Genomic DNA, 21,390 nt, shown 5'->3' on the forward strand with positions numbered 1-21,390 from the left:
GTGGAATGTCCAGTAATGAAGTGTTTTTAATGCGGCATTCCACAGGGTCCATAAGAGCTTCACACAATAACCTGCTACTGTTGCACCACTTCCTCTCTCCAATCACGACTTCCTGTAGGGAAGATGAGAATCAGCTAGAGGAGAAGTGAAAAGGTGGTGGTGTATTTGGATGAAGGGAGAGATGGAAGCATACAGTAAAAGAGTTAAAACAGTGCTGGAATGCAGCTGAGTTGTTGGAGGAGGTACTGAATCCAGTCACTGAACCCCCCCCCCCCCCCCACACACCCCACACACACACACACACAGCAGCATGCAAAATACACACCCCACCTCTCTCTCTCTCTCTCCACACACACTCTCTCAAACTCCTAAAATGCTTACTTAAACACCCCTACACATGGTTAGGAGTTAACACTGTGTGTATGATTGGGGAAAGACTGACTCTACACATGTGTGTGAAGGGAGGACTCGCACAGCTGAAATCTCAAGGGCACAGCTACAGAGTGAAAAGAAGGACAGCAACATCAGGGCCTACTAACCTCTTGCAAAGCATCCACCCCACTCATTCAGTCACTCCCTCGGTCACACACTCCCTCGGTCACACACTCACACAGTCAGTCAGTCACTCACTCACACACTCTCTCAGCCAGTCAATCACTCACACAGTCACTCACTCAGTCACACAGTCAGTCAATCATCACAGTCACTCATTCACTCAGTCACACAGTCAGTCAGTCACTCACTCACAGACACTCAGTCTCACAGTCACTCAGTCAGTCAGTCAGTCAGTCACTCACAGACACTCAGTCTCACAGTCACTCAGTCAGTCAGTCACTCACACAGTCAGTCAGACAGTCACTCACACAGTCAGTCAGTCAGTCACTCACACAGTCAGTCAGACAGTCACTCACACAGTCACACAGTCAGTCAGTCACTCACTCACAGACACTCAGTCTCACAGTCAGTCAGTCAGTCAGTCACTCACTCACTCAGTCAGTCAGTCAGTCACTCACACAGTCAGTCAGACAGTCACTCAGTCAGTCAGTCATTCACACAGTCAGTCAGTCACACAGTCAGTCATTTAGTCACTCAGTCAGTCTCACAGTCAGTCACTCACTCAGTCAGTCAGTCTCACAGTCAGTCTCACAGTCAGTCACTCACTCAGTCACAGTCATTCACTCTCTCACAAAGTCAGTCACTCACTCACAGTCACTCAGTCACTCACTCACAGTCATTCACTCTCTCACACAGTCAGTCAGTCAGTCAGTCAGTCACTCACTCACTCAGCCTGCATGCACACTGGGCATGCGTATACACAAGTGTAAACAGGAAGTTGGTTGCAAGTCACCGGCAGGCACAACAAACCGGCGTTCCATGTAGGGCTTGCACCGCTCGAAATGAGATTTGTTGCCGATCATAGCTCGCCTCTTGCGCATGTAGACAGCTGCAGTGTTATAAAATACAGAATTTAACTGCACAATGGCTGCTAAGAATGAAAACAAGGCCAGCAAAGCTTGTGGTTCAGTCTCCATGTTGTTGTGTATAAGATCAAGGTAGCATAATGGTCATATTGTAGGGGCTTGAGGAATCAGGGAAGGATATGCAATGATGCAGAAGACCCAATCAGGGAGCGAATGTGGCAAAGCCACGCCTTCATTTTCAAAAGTCTTCATTTTGGTCTGTTTACGCTGAAACGTGAGCCCGGAGTTTTCAAACTAAAATGGGGTCTTCGGTGTTTCCAAAAGCCGGAGTAGACGACAGGCGTAAGTGTAGCAAGAGTTATGCGTTTTAAAACGAAAACGCACTAGTTTAAACAGGGCCTAAAATACACAGGACAGGGTGTATTCCAGGAGGTTGGGAACCTGTGACTTAAAGGGATTAACCCTTTTTATAATCATTATTATTATAGAGTTTTTATTTCAGGACTACAAATTTGTAATGTTTGCTACAACACTTGCAACTTTTTTAGCGCCAGAATGGGTGGGGGACAGACAACAGAGTGAGAGAACAAGAAAAACAGACAGAAAAAAAAAAAGCCTGAAGGAACAATCAGTTTAAACCCAACTTCTTTCATTTTCAGATTTAGACTGTGCCAGCAGCAACAACCATTCAAATAGAAAACCCCCTGTGGCCTACATTTCTCCTAAAACCCACCACAGGCCCACTTCTCAGCATGCACATCCCACTAACCTACTCAATGACCACATCCACAGTGTCCTCCAACTAACACGCACGCACACACACACACACACACACACACACGCACACACACCAGCAGCCTGAAATCTACAGAAGAGCAAACTCTTCCAGCACTGAGTGACAGAGCTCTGTTTCTGTGCTTGCCTTAAGGCGGTGTTGAAAATTCTTACAGAGAGGCTGAGGATCACCTGTCGCTCTGACCACACTGTACCTTTTCTCGGAGATCACGTTTCTTGGCAAAGTGAAATACAAAGACAGATACTGGGGGAGAAAGAGTTACAGGAAAGATAAATGGGTGCAGTCAAGGCTGTCGTCCCATCGCGGAGAGTTCCTATGCAGCTGTTTGACCTTCACATGTGCGCGCGCACTCACACACACTCCATGTCACAATCATACACTAGAGTTATGACATCAATATGCTGCAGTTCTCTTGTACTGTCTAATGTGTATGTGTAGAAGGATTTCCTGAAGAATGCCACGCAGCCTGAAGCACGGATATGGGAAAGACATTAGCGCTGATATTACTGAGCGAACTCACAGAAACAGCCAGGCGATGCACTCTCTCTCTCTCTGCGTGCTAAGAGCTGCAAATTGTAGAGAGTGAATTCTTGGGTTCTTGTAGTCAGTTCTGTTTTGTATTCCTGTCTCAACCTCCATTCAGGGAAAAGAAATATTCATCAAAATACTTCGATAGTCTCTTGGCTACTTTATCCCGTACTTTAGCACAATGCGATACGTGCGTTGTTAATGCTAGGTTAACTTTCATGCAGAATCACACTGCTGGTCTCCAAAATCATTTAGCGTTCAACCAATTATACTGTATAGTTTTATTTCGAGTTGAAAAATTCTTTTAAACATCCAGTAACAGCAATCACATTGTTTTGTTTTTTTTTGTACCATGCTGGGTAGCAGTAAGTCAGTCAACAATCTTCTACGTCTCCATTTCATCCCCGATGAGATGGTCAGGCATTTGGAAGTTGCTGTACTGTCCTCGTGAACTGTTCAGAAACAGAAAGTGCCTTTGATATGCAGGTCATTTCTAGCTTTAGAAATCTCCTGGCCCAAAATCTGCTAGAATCACACCAACATGTTGTCAACAGCCATTAAAAATATATCTTCAGACACATATGTCAGAAATACTGATGGTCGGCCCTGCCTCCATTAACCTGTGTGTGTCTGCATAGACGCATCATTTAGTTTAAAATACTTTGAAATCAAATATAAACTATTTCACATATAAAATCTGTGAATATAAGAATCACACACACACACACACACACACACACACACACAGAACAAACCATTTCTAATACTCTCCTGCTATAGCCCTCTCTCACCGCCTGCATGATGTTTGGAGAAATCATTACAATCAGCAAACATCTGTTAAATATTACACTGAGGCTCTTTTATAATGAGAAGTATTCATCCATCCATCTATCCATTTTCCATACCGCTTATCCTACACAGGGTGGCGGGGAGTCTGGAGCCCGTCCCAGGGAACTCGGGGCACAAGGCAGGGCGAGTATTATCCATACACTTTAAATAGTGAGCTAGTTGAAGGGTGTGACCTCGGGTCTGTTGGGTCACTGTCCCTTACACAGCGTGCCACTCCTCTCCTTGTTTGTATAGCTGTCTGAAGCAGACCTCCCACTCAGACGCTAGCACTACAGTCTGCAACCTGAGCTCCACACACACGCACGCGTGCATGCACACACGCACGCACACTCATGCACTAAATCTGCCACTGCCACACCATTTTCCACTCAACACTTAACACGATGCCAACATTAACGCTTCCGCTCTGTTAAAGTTACAAACGGATTTTCTGTCTCGGGTGATTGTTTATGAGGGGACGTCGATTTATCGTTTTTGTAGGAGTCTCCAGTGTCAGTGCTTTTTAACGGTGAAGTCTACGGCCATGGGAAGGTCTTCAGGAAGAAGGGCTGTGCTCTTTGCAGTTTCTTGTTAACGTGACTAGCTGCATCTTGCCTAATTTTGTCTTATTGACATACAAGTAGAGGGAAAAAAAGAGATGCTGGTGAGGGAACGACCGTGTACAGCTGCTATAACTTAAGCGATAATAGTAACTTGTTTTGTGGATTATGCACAACATTAAATGGATTAAAAAAAAAAAAAAAACGTACAACATGTTCTTTAATAAACAAAAATTGTACTTGCTGGCAAATTGCTGTGGTAGAAGTAGAATAAAATGTGCTGTTATTGGAAAATTATCAACTTTAGGGTGGTAACACATCAAACCACTACATTGTTGGTTATTCTCCACTGTGGAAAATAATCGTATGGAAATAAGAGATGGAGGAAATGTGACATGGATGAAAAGAGTCGTTTTATTGAATTTTACCATGTTGACATTTGTACCCTACATTTCATAACCGCAAGAGCGCATTACCACTTTTTAAACCAGCTAATATAAGCATGGATTTTTTTTTCATACGAGTAGTAGAGTAGCACTGATGAGCACTACGTCATTGTATACTGTACGTATTCTACAATATATACCGTACATACTTTAATCCATCGTGAATTTTTTTTGTTGGACACTTGTAAAAGTACAGTTTACTCAAGGCTACTGGTTGCTAATGAGTCGGCTGATCAGCCTGTGTTTTTATGCTTGTGAATCGCATGTTAACGACTGCTCAGTCTTCACACCGATTTCTATCAAATCCAAGAATTGCTTACATCCCAGTTGAATATCCTGGTAACCAGAGAACACTAAGTTGCAAAGTAACACAATGAGAAAAGCCTCTTTTTGGGTAACTAGAGAGGTGTGTGTGTGAGTTCAGGGTGTGTCTAAGGAATTTGCACCCTATTATGTCAAGCTACACCTTCTCCCCTCACCCAGCCCTCCAGCTGTACCCTTGTGAACTATTTATCCCCCTGTATTAGTTTCAACAGCAAGAACAATAAGCATTTACTTCTCTGTGTATACTCAAAGACCTCACCGCGGCCGTCCTTTTAAAAGATTTGCTGTTGGAAACTATAAAATGACTACACAGTTAAACTGCACCATCAGATTAAAAGATGGGTTGCCAGGTAGTCTCACCTGAAAATCCTCCAACGGGAACTGAAGCATGTCTCGGAGCACATCGCTAAGGATCTGAGTCTTCCTCTGGACCAGGACACTCTCGTAGTCCAACGGCTCAATCAAACGTGGCTTTAGCTGCAAACAAACACACACACACACACACACACACACACACACACACACACACACACACACATCGTCACATTCATTATTTGCAATGTGATAAGTTCAGTGTGGCACAGATAATCTGAAAGGAAGCACTGCTTAATAGGAAAAGTAATCCAAGAATGCAGGCCAAGGTTTCATGATATCATCAAACAACTGGGCTCACTTGCATTTCACATCTGATAAAATATATACAGTACACTTTCTGAGAACTCGAGGTATTTTTCAAATCACTGCTTAAGATACATCATTAAGCGAGCTCAGATTTATTGAGAGTGGAGACAGAGCGATAGTGAATAATAATAGGAAGGATATGGAGATATCAGAAACAATAAAAAATTGTGAGAAAAGGTTTTTAAAAAAAACAAAAAAACAAACAAAAACAAAAACAAGAAAATATACACCAGATGGAAGAGAAAAGGGTGGGGGAGGAGCGTAAGTTAACCGATCTGGTCTTTTTTGGGTGTGACTGGCCTGAACTGACAGAAATGTTGGTGTATGCGTGTAGGAGTTTTCATAGAAGAGAGAACACATCCCAATATACATAGGGCTTCAAGGAATGTTCACCGTCTCATCCTTAGCCTTTAGCAGAAACCGAACTTACAATTCGGGTGAATTTAGTTCTTTTGTTGCCCATTTGTAGCCAGGTTAGCTCAATTTACTGTCAGAGAATACAGTATCATTAACTGGCCAGCTACAATCTAACTGGCTAGCCACACCTCTGTTTTTAAACACATCTGTACACTATGTTTATCAGTCTGATGGGGAAACAGGCTTTGAAGCACTGTAGCAATGGAGCCCACACAAGTATGTGAGCGCTTTACGCCATCCTAGCCTCAGCTGCACTAGAAGCTTAATCCACAAGATTACAGTCCTCCACACTGTTTGTATGTTGGTGCAAGCAGGTCTGATTTTGTTAGAGCTCCGTTTTCACCTTTACCTCCCCCATAGGACCCCCCCCCCCCACACACACACACACCCATTCAGTCTCAAATGGCCTTTTCCTGTCAAAACAGTTGGTTCTTTGTCACATTGAATGACAAAAACTACAGATTGTCTAACGTTTCCGAAACCTGTAACATATAGCTTTCTACCACATTTTTGACACACAGGTAGGGTTTGGACTAACAAGACACACTCTGGAGTTTCATGGAGCAGCCCTAGATCTTTAAAGGAGAACACTAACTCTTCAAGTCTCTCTGGGATCGGTATCTGGAACAAAAAAGTTCAACAATAATGGAAATGAAAACGTCTCAAAGGCTTGTCTTTCCTTCTTCCACGTCTCTTTAGCATTGGACAATGAAGGTGCAAGTTGGACAGAACAAAGTGGGAAAGAATCTAACTAATCTCCAAAAGATGACTGAGCAGGACAGGTATGAGTCTCAGATGAGTATGCTAGAAGTGTGTGTGTGTGTGTGTGTGGGTGGGCGCGCATGTGAGGAAGCAAGTATGACTTCAGCGTTCTCTGGTCAGCGAGATCGCAGGTTGCGCCACATCTGGTCCTGATATTAGCTAGGTGATGTCAGAGGGATCACCATGGTGATGGAATAGTTTTACTAAGCATTGTTATCTGACCCACTATAGGATTGGAAGCACAGACGCACGCCACACTTCTGGCATCAGAACTGAACCGCCATCTCTGATAGAGGAACATACAGGTGTAAATGAAACGTACACGTCCACGCATTTCTCCATTTCTGCTTCACCTCATTCCCAAGTACAACGTTAAATCACTGACATGCGTGCATACACGTATATACTGTACCGCTACACTGGAGCACGAAGACACACACAAACACACACCCACCCAGGTGAGTCAGTCATGAAGGGCTCGCTGATAACAGGGCAGGCATGGTATGTTCCTCACAGCTGATAGCATCACACAGCAGAGAATACAGCTCAGACACACAACTATGTGTGCATGAGTGTGCATTTTCGGTTAATCATAAGCTCACAGAAGCAGTATAGACATAACAGTAATGACAATCATATGACAAGACAGGTGACAATCCAGTAAGTCATTAAACAGAGTAGGAGATCGCATCATGTACTACAAACCAGTATCAGATCACAAGCACTTCATATCCGATTCTTACTCTTACTTCAGATGTTTTAACATCTAGATCGTCTGTTAAGTTTGATTTTTGTTGACATCTGGCTCTGGTCTTCTTTCAGGTAATGCAGGTGCATTTTTATTCAGGAAAATATAGTATACTACAGTTTCTTGAGGGCAGCTGTGGCTGCGGCTGGGGCTCAGGTGGTAGAGCGGGTTGTCCACTAATCGTAGGGTTGGCGGTTCGATTCCCGGCCCACATCACTCCACATGCAGAAGTGTCCCGATGGCAAGTTAGCACCTTGCATGGCAGCTCTGCTACCGTGTGTGTGTGAGTCAGACACAGTGTAAAGCGCTTTGGAACCGCTAAGGTTAAAAAAGCACTATATAAGTGCAGACGATTTACCATTTATTATAGCATGGTCTGTCAGAATACTCGACTTTGATTGGCTGGAAGGTGTGCGTTAAAACCGTATATCCCACAGGTATTTCCAGTCAGTTTAATCACCGTTCTAAATTAATGCACTGCCAATTAACGATTGTAACCATAGTAACATACAGTTAAACTCACAGCTTCATTATTAGTAGAGACGTGGCACAGACGCAGGTAATCCACACACGTACAATCTCCCTCTTCCTCTCATAAATACTTACTATAATCCATCCAAGTAAATGTAATCTCATCACACTACTTTATCATACATGTGTATGATTTACAGCGGGCAGAATTCTAGATCTAACGACCCGTATATAAAACGACAAAAGGAACCGTTATTTTTATCGTTTCAGTCAAATTTTGCTCTGCAAACATCAGTGACAGCTTTAACTTGCCAGTGCTGGCACATGACCATGGTATAAGCGGGATAATCCATGGCTAGGTGTGCATTTTTTTTTTACTACATTTTAATGCACCAGATGCAAAGTGAATTATCCCTTACATATAGACTAGAGAATCCTATAGTAGAATAAATATAGAATACTATAGTATTAACTACCACTTAATCCTGTGCCACTGTACATGTGCTCTAGAAATAAATAGGACAGAAGTGTTGTTTATTTTTTTACGACATATGTGCTGTGTATCATGCATCATTCTGGAGCTTGTAAATCAGACAGCTCTAACAGCGACAGCTTTCACGTTCCCTTTAAATGTATTAAGAGTCAAAAACAAAACTGGCTTTACCACGATTATACAAGCTCTCAGTCCCGTTCACATCGTTTCGGTGGGGACCGTCATGAAACCGTATTCTCCCTAGTGACAAACTGAACCAGCATTCAACGTGGATAAGGAGCCGTTTCCACTTGTTTGGTGTACACGTGAGTAAGGGTGGAGTGTTCACATCTGTCCAAACTAACCAAAGTTCCACACCAAAGAAGGTAGGTCTGAAAGCGCCCTTAAACGTACACATAATGAATACAAGTTTGCTCCACATAAAGGCCGGTTATGAAACGGACAACAAACACAAATAACAACATGGTAATTTTAAAGTCGGGATTATTATAACCATTATAATTAAATCCTAATTTCCTGAACGAGTTCCGTCCAAACTGAAAAAGCACGGATGCATGCCAGGGCACGGAGTCACATAGGGGTGAAGAATTCGCCTGACTTTTGCGCACACAGGAAGTTCAGCCCTTTATTTAGGCTCAAAGGCATCAAAACAACCACTAAGGTTTGGACGGTTGTGTTCACAATGACATGAAATGCAGTTATTGTGGTTGCGCTCTCATTTAGTCAGAACTGTGGAATGTGTTCAGATTTCAGTGTGGTAGTGTGCACTGGGTGTGCGCGCATGTGTGTGTGCTTTACTCCCACTGTTGTTTAAGGTTGTGTTGATGCTTCCCATATGCTTGGATCCGCGTCTCACCCACACCACTGACGAAATGCTTCACACACTAAAGCCCACAGGAGAAATGATCGCTGTGTTACTCTGCTGATACAAACATGCACACACTTTCCTCCTGATCACTCAGCCAGAGCACCTGCTTCTGCTTCTTAAAGAGCACCTATTATAGTTTTGAAACATGCCTAATTTTCTTTTTAAAAGGGCTCATACAATAGATTTACATGCATCCAAGGTCAAAAAACCCATCAATGTGCTCATAATTTAAACTGCAGCATCACCTTTTATTCCCCAGTGTCACAAACGACTCGTTCAATGATCTGTTCTAAAGGACTCAGTCTAAACTCCTCCTTTCAGAGAGCATACCCTGCTCTGATTGGTCAGATGTCCCAGTCTGTTCTGACTGGCTTACCACAGTCAGAGTGTGTCAAAAAGGAAACGCCCACTACCATAACAAGTTTCAGCTCCGTCTGTTCACGAGCAGCCGATGAAGACCAGAGGCGGGGCTTTTTGTTACAAAACTATGTAGGTTAGTACAGGAAGTAAAGTCTGGAATCACTAATGACTCGTTTCAGCTGTTCAGATTCGGAGTCAATAACTCCGTTTTTCGTGTGCTTTGATTTTTGAAACTTTGAAGATGTTTTTACGTTCACAAACAGCTGTATAACACACTACATGGAAGGTAATATTTGGAAAACCATAACAGGTGCACTTTAAAGGTTCTGTTTGTAATTGCTTAATATATGAGACAAATCAGTTATTCCATCTTTGATATTTTTATTGGTCACTTTAACAAAGTTTTGCTTACGTTTTTTGGCCAAGAAATGATCTCTGCAACAGAACTGCCCAGATCTTTTCCTTCAAAATCAACTGATTAAAAATACACAGTTTTGGGTAGTTTCCACATTTCCCGTGATTGTTCCCGGCGTCTGGTTTCAGACTCGCTCGATTCTATCAAACCCTAATGCGTTTGCCTTCAACAAAACACGCATGGAGAACACAGCGCAACTCACCATATTTTTTATTGTTTAAAAAAATTCTTTTGGTACCGCTATGCGCAGCAGATATTATGAGCAGCAGTGGACTTCTTCTGTGTCCCACAACGTTCCCTTGCCACTCATGGTACACGCGTGTTGTGGAAACGAATCATGTCGTCATCGGCTAAAACACACGTGCGGGCTACTTTACTTCCTGAATAAGCGTGGACCCGAGTACGAGTTGCGTTCACATACACGGGAATCGCGGCACAGTTCCAGTGCAACCCAAACTCGGACCCCCTCCTACAGGTAGTCTCGGGATCGGTACCGTGGCGCGCTTCCCGTCCGCACGACGGCTTTCACATTAGCAGTTTTTCATGCAAACCGTGCTGTGTTTCAGTCTAACCTGCCAGTGTGAAAGCCTCCTTAATAAAACGCCCAGGATTGGTTCGGCGGAAAGGGGAGAATCGTCCGTGCTTTCATTGCAATCCCAGTTAACTTTGCAATTCTCTAAAAATGTTCAACCACTGCTGTCTATGATCAATGATATTCATTCCCCAAGATTCCCAAAAGGTTTCCTTCCATTCGCAGAGTGTGTGTAGTACAGGGTGTTGAGTGGATAAGTGTTGGGAAGCCCCAACTAATGCTCCTGTTACAACCCGTAACAGCTGGTGCGGTTAGGAGAGCAGATGTTTATTTATGGGGCAACACTTGTAACATTACAGCTTTGCACACGGAAACACACGAGCCTTATGCATCAGTGCAGAAGGCTGAAACTGTCGTTCTACTTTGGGTCAAAACAACGTAGTTTGCTGCTCCGTTTTAAGGGAGTGACAAATATACAGGTCACTTTTTTTTTTTTTTTTTACACACACTGTAGTTGTATTCTATAATTAACACGAGCTACACAACTTCCAAATCAACCACCTCCTTTCATTAATAATCTCCTATCTACTCTTATATTTCATTTATAATACTCCATTTTACACCTCTTCAATCTGCTTCCATCACCTGCCTTATTTCTTATATGCACAGTTTCACACACACACGGAAAATTATTCATCAGAACACCGACATAACTGTACATGATCTAGGAACTGATTCATGACACATTCATGATGTTCAGTGAGAATTCCACCTCCATCCATATAAACCTCTTCCCTCAAAATATTTGTCAATATAAGTCATGTAGTCAAAGTTCTGATTTTTACAATTTCAACACACAACTATTTCCACAACATCAAGCTGGTGCACTTGTTGCAGTGTGTGTGTGTGTGTGTGTGTGTGCGCGCGTGTGCGTGTTTTACCGCTGTCTGTGCTGAGTTGCTGCTCTGCTCTGGCTCGATAACAGGCTGAGCTTTAAACTGCCGTGGAGATTCAATCACCATCTTCGGCCCTTTAGCCGCCCTGCCCTGCATGCTTTCAGCCTCTCTCGCTCTCTTTCCCGTCCCAAAGTATATAAAAAATAAAATTCCAATCTTTTCAGTTACAATCCAGCAGAAGCACTGGATGCGGGTCTCTCCAGTGTAGAATGATGGCTGGATGGAGAAGCCAGCATGTCCAGTAAAGTTCAGCCTTCAGCAGTGAAACCTAACAGAGCTCTGAAGTTCTACTCCTTTCTCTCCCAAACGCCCTCACACACACAAACACAAACACACACACACCAAAGTTATTCTCTCACTCACTCTAGGCACTGACAGGAGACTCCTCCTACACTCAGCTGTGTTACTCTATACACACACACACACACACACACACACACACACTCCTCCCCCAAGAGTGAGCTGAGCCTATGGAATTTACCTGCACACTAATGACTCGTCCCACCACATACATTTTTTTTTTTGTATGCACACAGACTGCTGTGTAGGACAAGCGAGTGTGTCTCTCTGTACAGGTGTAAGAAAAAGGTTTGTGCGCCCTTGATTTTCTTGAATATTAAGTTGACCTTCTGCTTTAAAATCTAACAGGCTCTTCAGAAGTCTTAATACGTCAATATAGTCTTATATAACCATACAGCTAACGTAAAAAAAAAAAAAATTTAATTGGTTAACTTTTCACAGATGGCTCATGCCAATTATAATATTTTGTGCATCATAGCATTTCTGCAGAACGCTGAATCAAAGGCGTTACACGTGATTCCCAAAATAAAAATGCAGACCTATCTTAGGTGGGTAATACAAAATGTAAATAAAAACAGAATGCAATGATTTGCGAATCTCATAAACCCATATGCTATTTACAATAGAACACAGGAAACATATCAAATGTTTAAACTGAGGAAATGTAGCATTTTAAGGAAAAAAAAGAACGTCGTGTTGAATTTTACGGCCGCGACGCGTCTCAGAAAAGCCGGGATGGGGGCAACAAACGGCTGGAAAAGTAAGTGTTTATGTATCATCTACAGTCAACACTGCAGCATGAAGTGAAGGACACGTTCGATCAGATATTTGCCATCTGTTCCGTATGCCGGTGTTTGAACGCTGAAATCGCTGTACAGGTTTTTGTTGCACTGCGTAACAGGAAGTCTGGGAGAAATTATAGCATTGAAAAAGAACAATATCGTGGTGTACAAGTCCTTACTGCGGTTCAAGAGGCTCAACGCTGAATCGTGCAAGATGAATACGTTCTGGTTAATCTGAAAGCAGAACAACACGGTCTGAAGCCGATGTTCGAAATGTACTTACTAAATGGGCTGTAATTTCAACGTGTGGCAAAACTGAAATCTCATCCTAAAATATACGACAAAAGAAAAACTGCAACGAGGTCTTGTTTAAAAAGGCTTTTGCGGTATCTGTACTGACGTCAAATAAAAATATGTCCACCAGGCAAAGTCCTGTTCATTTTATTGCATTTGACAGTGTGTGTGTGTGTGTGTGTGTGTGAGTGAGCTCCTGCTTCCGCATTCATCTCCAAGATATCTACGCTGGACATCAGGCTTAATCTTGTCTGTGTTTTTTTTTTTTTTTTTACTTTTTGCATTTGTCACATGCTCCCTAAAAACTGCCTTTATGAGTTCTCTTCTGTCCTCTCTCTCTCTCACTCTGGAAACACCGCGTCATCCTTCCACCGAGTCAGTCATAAGCATCCTTCCTTCTTTTGACCCTGGGGGCACATGGACAATTTCACTATATGTATGTGTAAGGGATCATCAAATCGTCAAAGGCACGAGGTCAGAATGCCTTCTGGTCTATCTCTTCCTGAGGGTACGAGTGTCTGCTCTCTGGATCAGAGAAAGCATATGTAATATTACTCACAGCATCCTTTTGTTTACAGACAGTTTTACAACCAGAGTCTGATGAAATAGCCATCAACTCCATAGGGTGTCATCTGGAACGAATGCACACAGACACGCACACAAGCACACACCTGACCCGACTCTCCCCAAAAGCATTACACACATTCTTTCCATTGGAAGTACCTGAGAGCTTATACTGATTTAGGAAGAGTGATTGACAGAAGAGTCAGACTAGAAGGGTAGGTCCGGATTACAAGTTTCACTCGACCCGAATTCAATTTTGTGACTAAAACATGAAACAGATGTTATTTTTTCACTTCACAACTGTAATGAAAAAGCTCAAATCAGGCATACACATTACTCCACTTCTGCACAATGATATTTCTTGGCATTTCAGTAGTAGCTGGAATGACTGCAAACGCCCTCTATCTGGGCCGGCATTCGTTTTCTTGTCCTTATCAGCGTTAACAGCTGATGAGTTACCAACTGACCTTCGGAGCAAATCATCAAGTGATCACGTTTGTTTACTTAATCGCTACTGCGATGACCAAGTGTCTGACAAAAAAAAAAAAACACATGACAGATTTTGTTGTTCTTGACTCCATGGATCATGCATGTGCATTACTGATTTGGAAAATGTGCATTTGTAGTGGTTTGATGGAAGAGGACTGTAATGACGGCTATTAGTTGATTACAAACAAGGCTATTGAGGCCAAAAAAAAAAAAAAAAAAGATTAGATCTGAGCAGAAAATCAGAAGTGGGCAATAAGTCTTTTTGGTGGGAAAGTGGCCAGAGCTACATCTCTGTTGTCGGTCCAGCTGGAAAACCATCTTCTATTTCATCCATGAAGACAAGGCCATGCCATGAGCTCCTTAATCTTCATCTAAAGTAAAGACTTAGATGTTTGTGTATATGTAACTCGAGTGCTGCTACAGTTAGATATCCTGAAAGAGTGCCATAGCCACATACAATGTGTGTGTGTGTCCATTTCTGCAGTCTGAGTGATGTCTTGTGCTGGGCAAAATCTTTAAAGGGGTTGGCTGAAAAAAGGCCAGCAGGCATCGTATGCAGCTAAATTCCACCCCACTTAGGCAAATCAGTGCTGTTCTTGCTGTGACCACAGCAAATCAGTCATCCGAATGAAGACAACGGAGGCTCGCAATTCAATCACGACAGGCTTTTTACATCTGATCACAATAAAAGACTGCAATTAAGCACATGCATGAGAAGAGTTCGCAGCTGTTATGTAGGAGCACTCCTTGGAAAAGAAATAACTGTGCACAGGTTGATATAAAAAAATAAAAAAAATAAATTAAAAACTCAGTTGATTTCACCTTTCCAAATAAAGCTGGAACATGAAGCACAGTTCATTCTTTTTTCCTTTCATTCATCATCATCATCATCATCATCATCATCATCAGTAGATCTCTTAACCTGCTACAAAGTCCTGTGGCAACACATGAAACAGCACAGCACTAGTGCTGCCCTGAGGTTTTTACCTTTCCTCTTTCAAGGGTGAACAGTAGTATTAAAGATCAAACGCTGCCCCCGTGTGCAATTAAACGGACACTTTCAGCGCCCTCACCTGGTTTTACAGAGATAACAGTGATGAGTTTACCCGGGGTGTATTACCACCTCGAGCACAGCGTTCCCGGGATAGGCTCCGGACCCAGGATAAAGCATTTACTGCATGTGACTGAACGAGTGAAAGCTTTTTCTGAGAAAATGATCTGGGATTATATTTAGTTTAGTTTATTGATTTATAAAGTACATTTCAAAACAACAGATCTTCAAACCAAAGTGCTGTACAAGAAATATAAAACAGAATTAAAACAAAAGAAAAGAGGAACCGAAAAAAAAACAAAAGAAAAGACCAATGAAAAAAAATGTTACACCGCCAATTAAAACAAAGAATACAAATACGTCTTCAAAGAGGATTTAAACACAGAAAAGGAGGAGGGAGATCTGATGTGGAGAGAAAGACTATTCAAAAGCCAAGGAGCATCCACGAGAAAGCCTGGTTACCTTTAGCATTAAAACGAGAACGAGGAACCAAGAGCAGTAACTGACTGCATGATTGAAGGTGTCTTGAAGCGGCGTATGGGGTGAGAGGATCACAAATATACTGCGGCACAAGTCCACTCAGAGCTTTGAAAACAAAAAGCTACATTTTTTTAAAATCAACACAAAACTTGACCAGTAGCCAGCGAAGAGAAGCGATCACAGGTGTAACGTGCTCATGTCAGTAATCTGGCTTCGGCATTTTATACCAATTACGAACGATCAGGAGTTGTTCTAAGCAAATCCAGGTAGAGCGAATTACAACGGTCCAACCAAGTTGTTATAAACGCATGAATAACCGTTTCGAGCTCCCTTGGAGAGCATCATCTTGATTTTAGTAATAGATCTTAACTGAAAGAAACTGCTTTTTACCACAGCACTAATCTGCTTTCCAAAGCACAGTGTGGAGTCAAAAATGACGTATAAGCCATCAGACTTCTGTTGGACACGCTGGACATATGGACAAAAGGACAGCTTTGCTAAGAGTTTCCTTCACGTCTATATCGACCTTAGATATTTACTGATATAGTTTGCTTCATACAGTCGCTTATTTGAACTGTTTATTGGTTGAATTAAACGTTAGCTGTTGCACTTCCAATAGGAGTAAGTTTCACGTGCACACGTTCCATCACCATGATCTCACACACAGTACAGCACAGACACAGTGGATAGAGATATGGTTGATAGAGAAATGTTGCAGCATTCTTTAAACTACTTTACTAGAATCAGCCAAAGGTCACTAAAAGCCCTACCCTTTGCACAACAGACATGACCCCTCACCCTTTCCCATTCTGTCCCAAAAAATCCAGAGAGTTTAGAAGCGGAAGGAAAAGGCTGTGCTGCGCTAATCACTGCACTGAGTACAATAACAAAGCTAGACTTTCCATTAAACAAGCTTACACGCACTTTAACCCAACCACACACACACACACACACACACACACACACACACACACACACACACACACACCCCAACTGTGACAAGACCGGGTAAAGCCAGTTTAATGTTTTCTACCCGTAAACATCTATTGACCCATTAGTGGCGTCTGAGTCGCAGAAGGAGAAAGAGGATGCTCGGGTGTGTGTTCACTCATACGTGGCAGATTCAGACAGGATGATGCAAGTTGGAGAAGGCAAGGCGATGCATAAAATACGGATAACGCTAGCATACTGGTCTCGGGATACTGTTTCTTGATGCAATCAGATCTTTATTAATGAAAACGGAAGAGGAGGGAACTGCCCTTCCTCCTCCATGATCGCCTGGTCGATTCCTGCAAACACACACTCAGCAATCTCTCCTACGATACAAGCTGTTCTTTTTCTCTTCTCTCACTGCGTTTCTTCCAGGTAATTTCCTCGTCAAACAGGCACACCCTCACACACTTTCTAAATAGAAAACAGAACATTTCTATCCTTCAGTGCAGCAAGCTACAAGCTATAGTGATATTCAGCTTTCAGGAATCGTACTAACCATGACTAAGCACTCTTGCAATACGTGAATATCTCGTGAGTCTCATTTCCGAGTTATGTTCCTATAAAGCAAATTATCAAACAAACAAATCAACCCAAGATGCAACAGACATGACTTCATCATCTTCGAAATACATGCACGGGCACATTACACACACCCTCGTCCCACACCTTTGAAGTATTCCTGACAGGCCACGCTCTCGACTCTCTGTAGCTGGCACAGGCTGCTTCCGTCTCCGACGTTCCACGCAGCTCTGCTGTGCTCGTGCTCTTCCAGTACCCACAATTCCTCTGGAGCACAGAGCGTAGTCCATCGAACAGAATCACGCTGGTGGTGCAGCCCATGACTCGAGCGGTGACTGTGCATCACTCCTGAGCGTCAGTGACCCAGTTTCCGTCTGGCTCCACAGAGGAGAGCGGCGTCGAGCCGTGTGCAGCGTGGATATCTCCGTGCATGCTGACAGCAGTGAGTGCTGCTATATTACACTGAAACACTCACAGCATGGGAAAGGGGGTTGAGTATATATGTGTGTATATGCATGTGTGTGGGCAAGTTGGAGTGAGACACAGCCAGAGTGGGGAGGAGAGATACAGCATAGTAATATTAATGCTGTCTCACAGAGTGCAGTAAGTTGGTTAATTTCAGACAGAGACTGTGAGTGTGTAGAGGAAGGATGCTGGAGCTTCCTGTGGCTGCTGCAATAATTCGCTTCATTACGGTCACTAATCTGCATTTTTTCATTCTCGCTGAAGTTCCCAATGTCCGTTTTTCTTTTTTCCTACGGCCCAAAATTGATCATCATATTACATGTCTGGATTTGTAGGAACTCGGCGACTCCTTCACCCCGTCTTAAGACATACAGGTCCATGCATCAACACACAGGAGATTTACAAATATTTTATAATGGCTGTCACCCTGAGAAACGAACACTTTCCCAGTAAAACTCAGCGAGACGGTTGTTTAGAGAGCGTCTAAGACACTTGTCGTTCCTCTTAACAGACCCAACAAACCCGTTGGTTTGAGCCGTTCACCTATTCTGACTCCATCCATCCATTCATTCATCCATCCATTTTTCAATGCCGCTTATCCTACACAGGGTCTCCGGGAGCCGGGAGTCTGTCCCATGGATCTCTGGGCACAACGTGGGGGACACACTGGACGGGGTACCAACTCATACTAGGGCACAATCACACGTATTCACGCATTACAGACAATTTGGAAATGCCAGTCAGTGTATAGCTCATGTCTTTGGACTGGGGGAGAACATGCAAACTCTGTGCACACAGGGTGGAGGCGGGATTCGAACCTGTAGGACCTGGGAATTATGGTCCAGTGTGTAGAAAGTAGCGATGTCATGAGAATCGATACTTCAGTACCAACATTCTTAGAACATGACGGTACTTGTTTTTCTGCAGTAGCATTAGTAACGCTGGTAATGAGGATACCGTGATTGCAATTCTTCCAGAGCTGAAGGGGCAGCAAATACACTCAAGTGTTTTAGTCAATCCACAAGTAGTAAAGAAGAAGAAGAACGCCTACAAGCACACGGGAAAAACTACAGAAGATGACGACAAGTTTAGCTCCGCCCCGACTCGTTGAGAGGAAAGATGGTAAGAGTTAAATATGGAAATACTTCACATTCGAGGCGGATGACAACAAACATATAATTGATTCTCTGAAGCCGGTGTGTAACCGATGCTATCGTTCATTTCAAACAAAGTGAGGAAACACCTGGAATCTGGCGAAGCACCTGAAAGACGGTCCTGTACTAAGTTTGTTTGAAGCAGCTGGCGTTATGGCGTGAAACCGGCTAACGTTATGCTCCATGTAATGTTAGCGATAGCCAGTTATTTGTTAACGATGCTAACGCATTGCAGTGTTATAAACTACCTCCTAATGGGCCAGCATGCATCGCCATTCAGCCCGTGTCCTGTCAGCTAAATGTAGCCTAATGACACTAATAATTATTCATATGTTCATGCTTTTAATAAATCTTTTTGGCCTGCCACCATATCAGTGAATTTAAACTAATGCTTGCATTCAGAATATAAGGTGTGTGTGTGCACATTTATGAGTACACCTTAGCACTTGTATCCTCCACTGTTTTATTAGTCATTGTCAGACAGTGTTTGATAACTAAAATACCCCCCCACACACACCCCCCACACACCCCCCACACCCCGTCTCACACTCTCTCTCTCTTTCTCGCCAGTATCAGCCAGAGAAGGATGTCCTCCAGGAGAGTTTGTAATTAATTTTATACCACACTGTGGTATCAACATTGGCACCGAGTATCGTGTACTTTTGGTGGTATCGGTACCGACTACTAGATTTTTGGTATTGTGACATCCATAGTAGAAAGTGGTGTACGCGGAATACTCACGGTTATCACATATTTACAAAGCGCACCGTGCTGCACAGTGAGCCTTTAATGTGCGGGTTTCAAACAGAGAGGGGAAATGACATGCCAAACAGAAGATTAGCCTCTGAAAAGGTTTCTCTCTTTCTCTCTCTCTCTCTCATACACTCACACATCTCCCTCTGACATTATTATGAATGCAGCTTATACCTAACCCTAACTTTAACCTCGGTAAGCAAAATGATAACTTTTGGCTTTATTTATTTATTTCTCCATAAAAGTTGTTTTGATATCAAAAGCAGTTTACCACACGTCTCCACAAGGACCAGACAAACGTCTCCACAAGGTCGCTGCTTGATATTCCTATCCTTGTGGGGAGGTTTGGTCCCGGCCAAGATATAAAAACATGCCCGCGCACACAGTTGTGATTGTGAGAAGTAACACCTGTGACCTTTCAAAAATGATTTATGAATATTATTAGGAATATGATATACCAATATTATTAAAATATTATTTCTACCATCCAGTCCTTCTCGAAAAATCCCACCTATTACACTTGTTTATACAGATACTTTTCAGTTTGCGTCTGAACATTTCTGAAACGAAATCGGCCAGCAAAAGGCAGTCATGCAGTGTATGAATAACGAGGTAATAAAGTAATCCTGACTGCGGATTATAGACGAGGCATGCAGCCACTGTGTGTCAGTGGGAGTGTTTAGTGTGTAGGCCACAGGTGGTTGGACAATAATCCATTTAATACGAAAGACTGGAATTTCAGGACTAATGATTACTCACTGAAGAAAATGAGTTGTGTAAATGTTACAAGAACACATTAATGTAGGCGGACAGAATCAGCACATCTGTGAAATAACAAGCGATTGAAAAAAAAAGAAGAAGAAAAAAAGCTAGTTAAGGATTCTTGAAGTTGAACATGAGTAGAAGATGATGATGATGATGAACCAAAACACAGGAGTCATTATACCATCCGTCCTTCAGGTTGGATCACACTGCACAAACTTTATGCATCTTTATGCATCAAAAATTTATATACACCAATTTTTATTTATTTATTTTCAACAAGGTTGAAACTGAAACACTAATATTCTCTCATGCTGAGCAGGTGTGTAAATGTGTATATGAGTTCCAAGTTAAGTGAACATGATATGAGCAGAGCACAGATAACGTTTAAGAACAGATACCTGGTGGTTCATATCAAGTAGGTCCATCAGCCAGGTTTGTACAAACAGATTATGAAAGTTTACTCAGTAATTTTGAGTAGGTTTCAACTCTCATTCATGAAATTATGGGAACATTAAGAGAGAACATTAGGGGAACGTTGAGAGAACATTAGGGGAATGTTAAAAAAAAACTGAAAAGAAAAACGGGAACGTTGAGAGAATATTAGGGGAACGTTGAGAGAACATTAAGAGAACATTAGGGGAACGTTAAGAGAACATGACGGGAACGTTAAGAGAAAGTTAAGAGATCACGGGAACATTAGGGGAATGTTAAGAGAACATTAGGGGAACATTGAGAGAACATTAGGGGAACATTGAGAGAACATTAGGGGAACATTGAGAGAACATTAGGGGAACGTTAAGAGAACATGAGGGGAACGTTAAGAGAAAGTTAAGAGAACATTAGGGGAACGTTAAGAGAACATGAGGGGAACGTTAAGAGAAAGTTAAGAGAACATTAGGGGAACGTTAAGAGAACATGAGGGGAACGTTAAGAGAAAGTTAAGAGAACATTAGGGGAACGTTAAGAGAACATGACGGGAACGTTAAGAGAAAGTTAAGAGAACATTAGGGGAACATTAGGGGAACGTTAAGAGAACATTAGGGGAACATTGAGAGAACGTTAAGGGAACGTTGAGAGAACGTTAAGAGGACATTGGAACGTTCTGTGAACCTAAAAATATTTTTCTATATCCTTAAAGAAAACTTTCTTGGCTAACAACAAACAAACCTTAAAAA

The 21,390-nt window shown here is 42.5% G+C and overlaps 1 protein-coding gene across 5 annotated transcripts in view; it reads right to left on the reverse strand.

Annotated features, from left to right (window-relative positions):
* zmp:0000001200 (dedicator of cytokinesis protein 9) overlaps window positions 1-21,390 on the reverse strand; it is a 96,529-nt gene that overhangs the window by 40,540 nt on the left and 34,599 nt on the right. For all 5 annotated transcript variants that reach the window (XM_053681046.1, XM_053681045.1, XM_053681047.1 and 2 more), the window contains exon 2: window positions 5,264-5,380. In XM_053681046.1, the coding sequence (XP_053537021.1) occupies window positions 5,264-5,380 (117 nt within the window). The remainder of the gene's footprint in view (window positions 1-5,263; window positions 5,381-21,390) is intronic.

Source organism: Ictalurus punctatus, chromosome 6 (assembly GCF_001660625.3).
Source record: "Ictalurus punctatus breed USDA103 chromosome 6, Coco_2.0, whole genome shotgun sequence".
Lineage (NCBI taxonomy): Eukaryota > Metazoa > Chordata > Actinopteri > Siluriformes > Ictaluridae > Ictalurus > Ictalurus punctatus.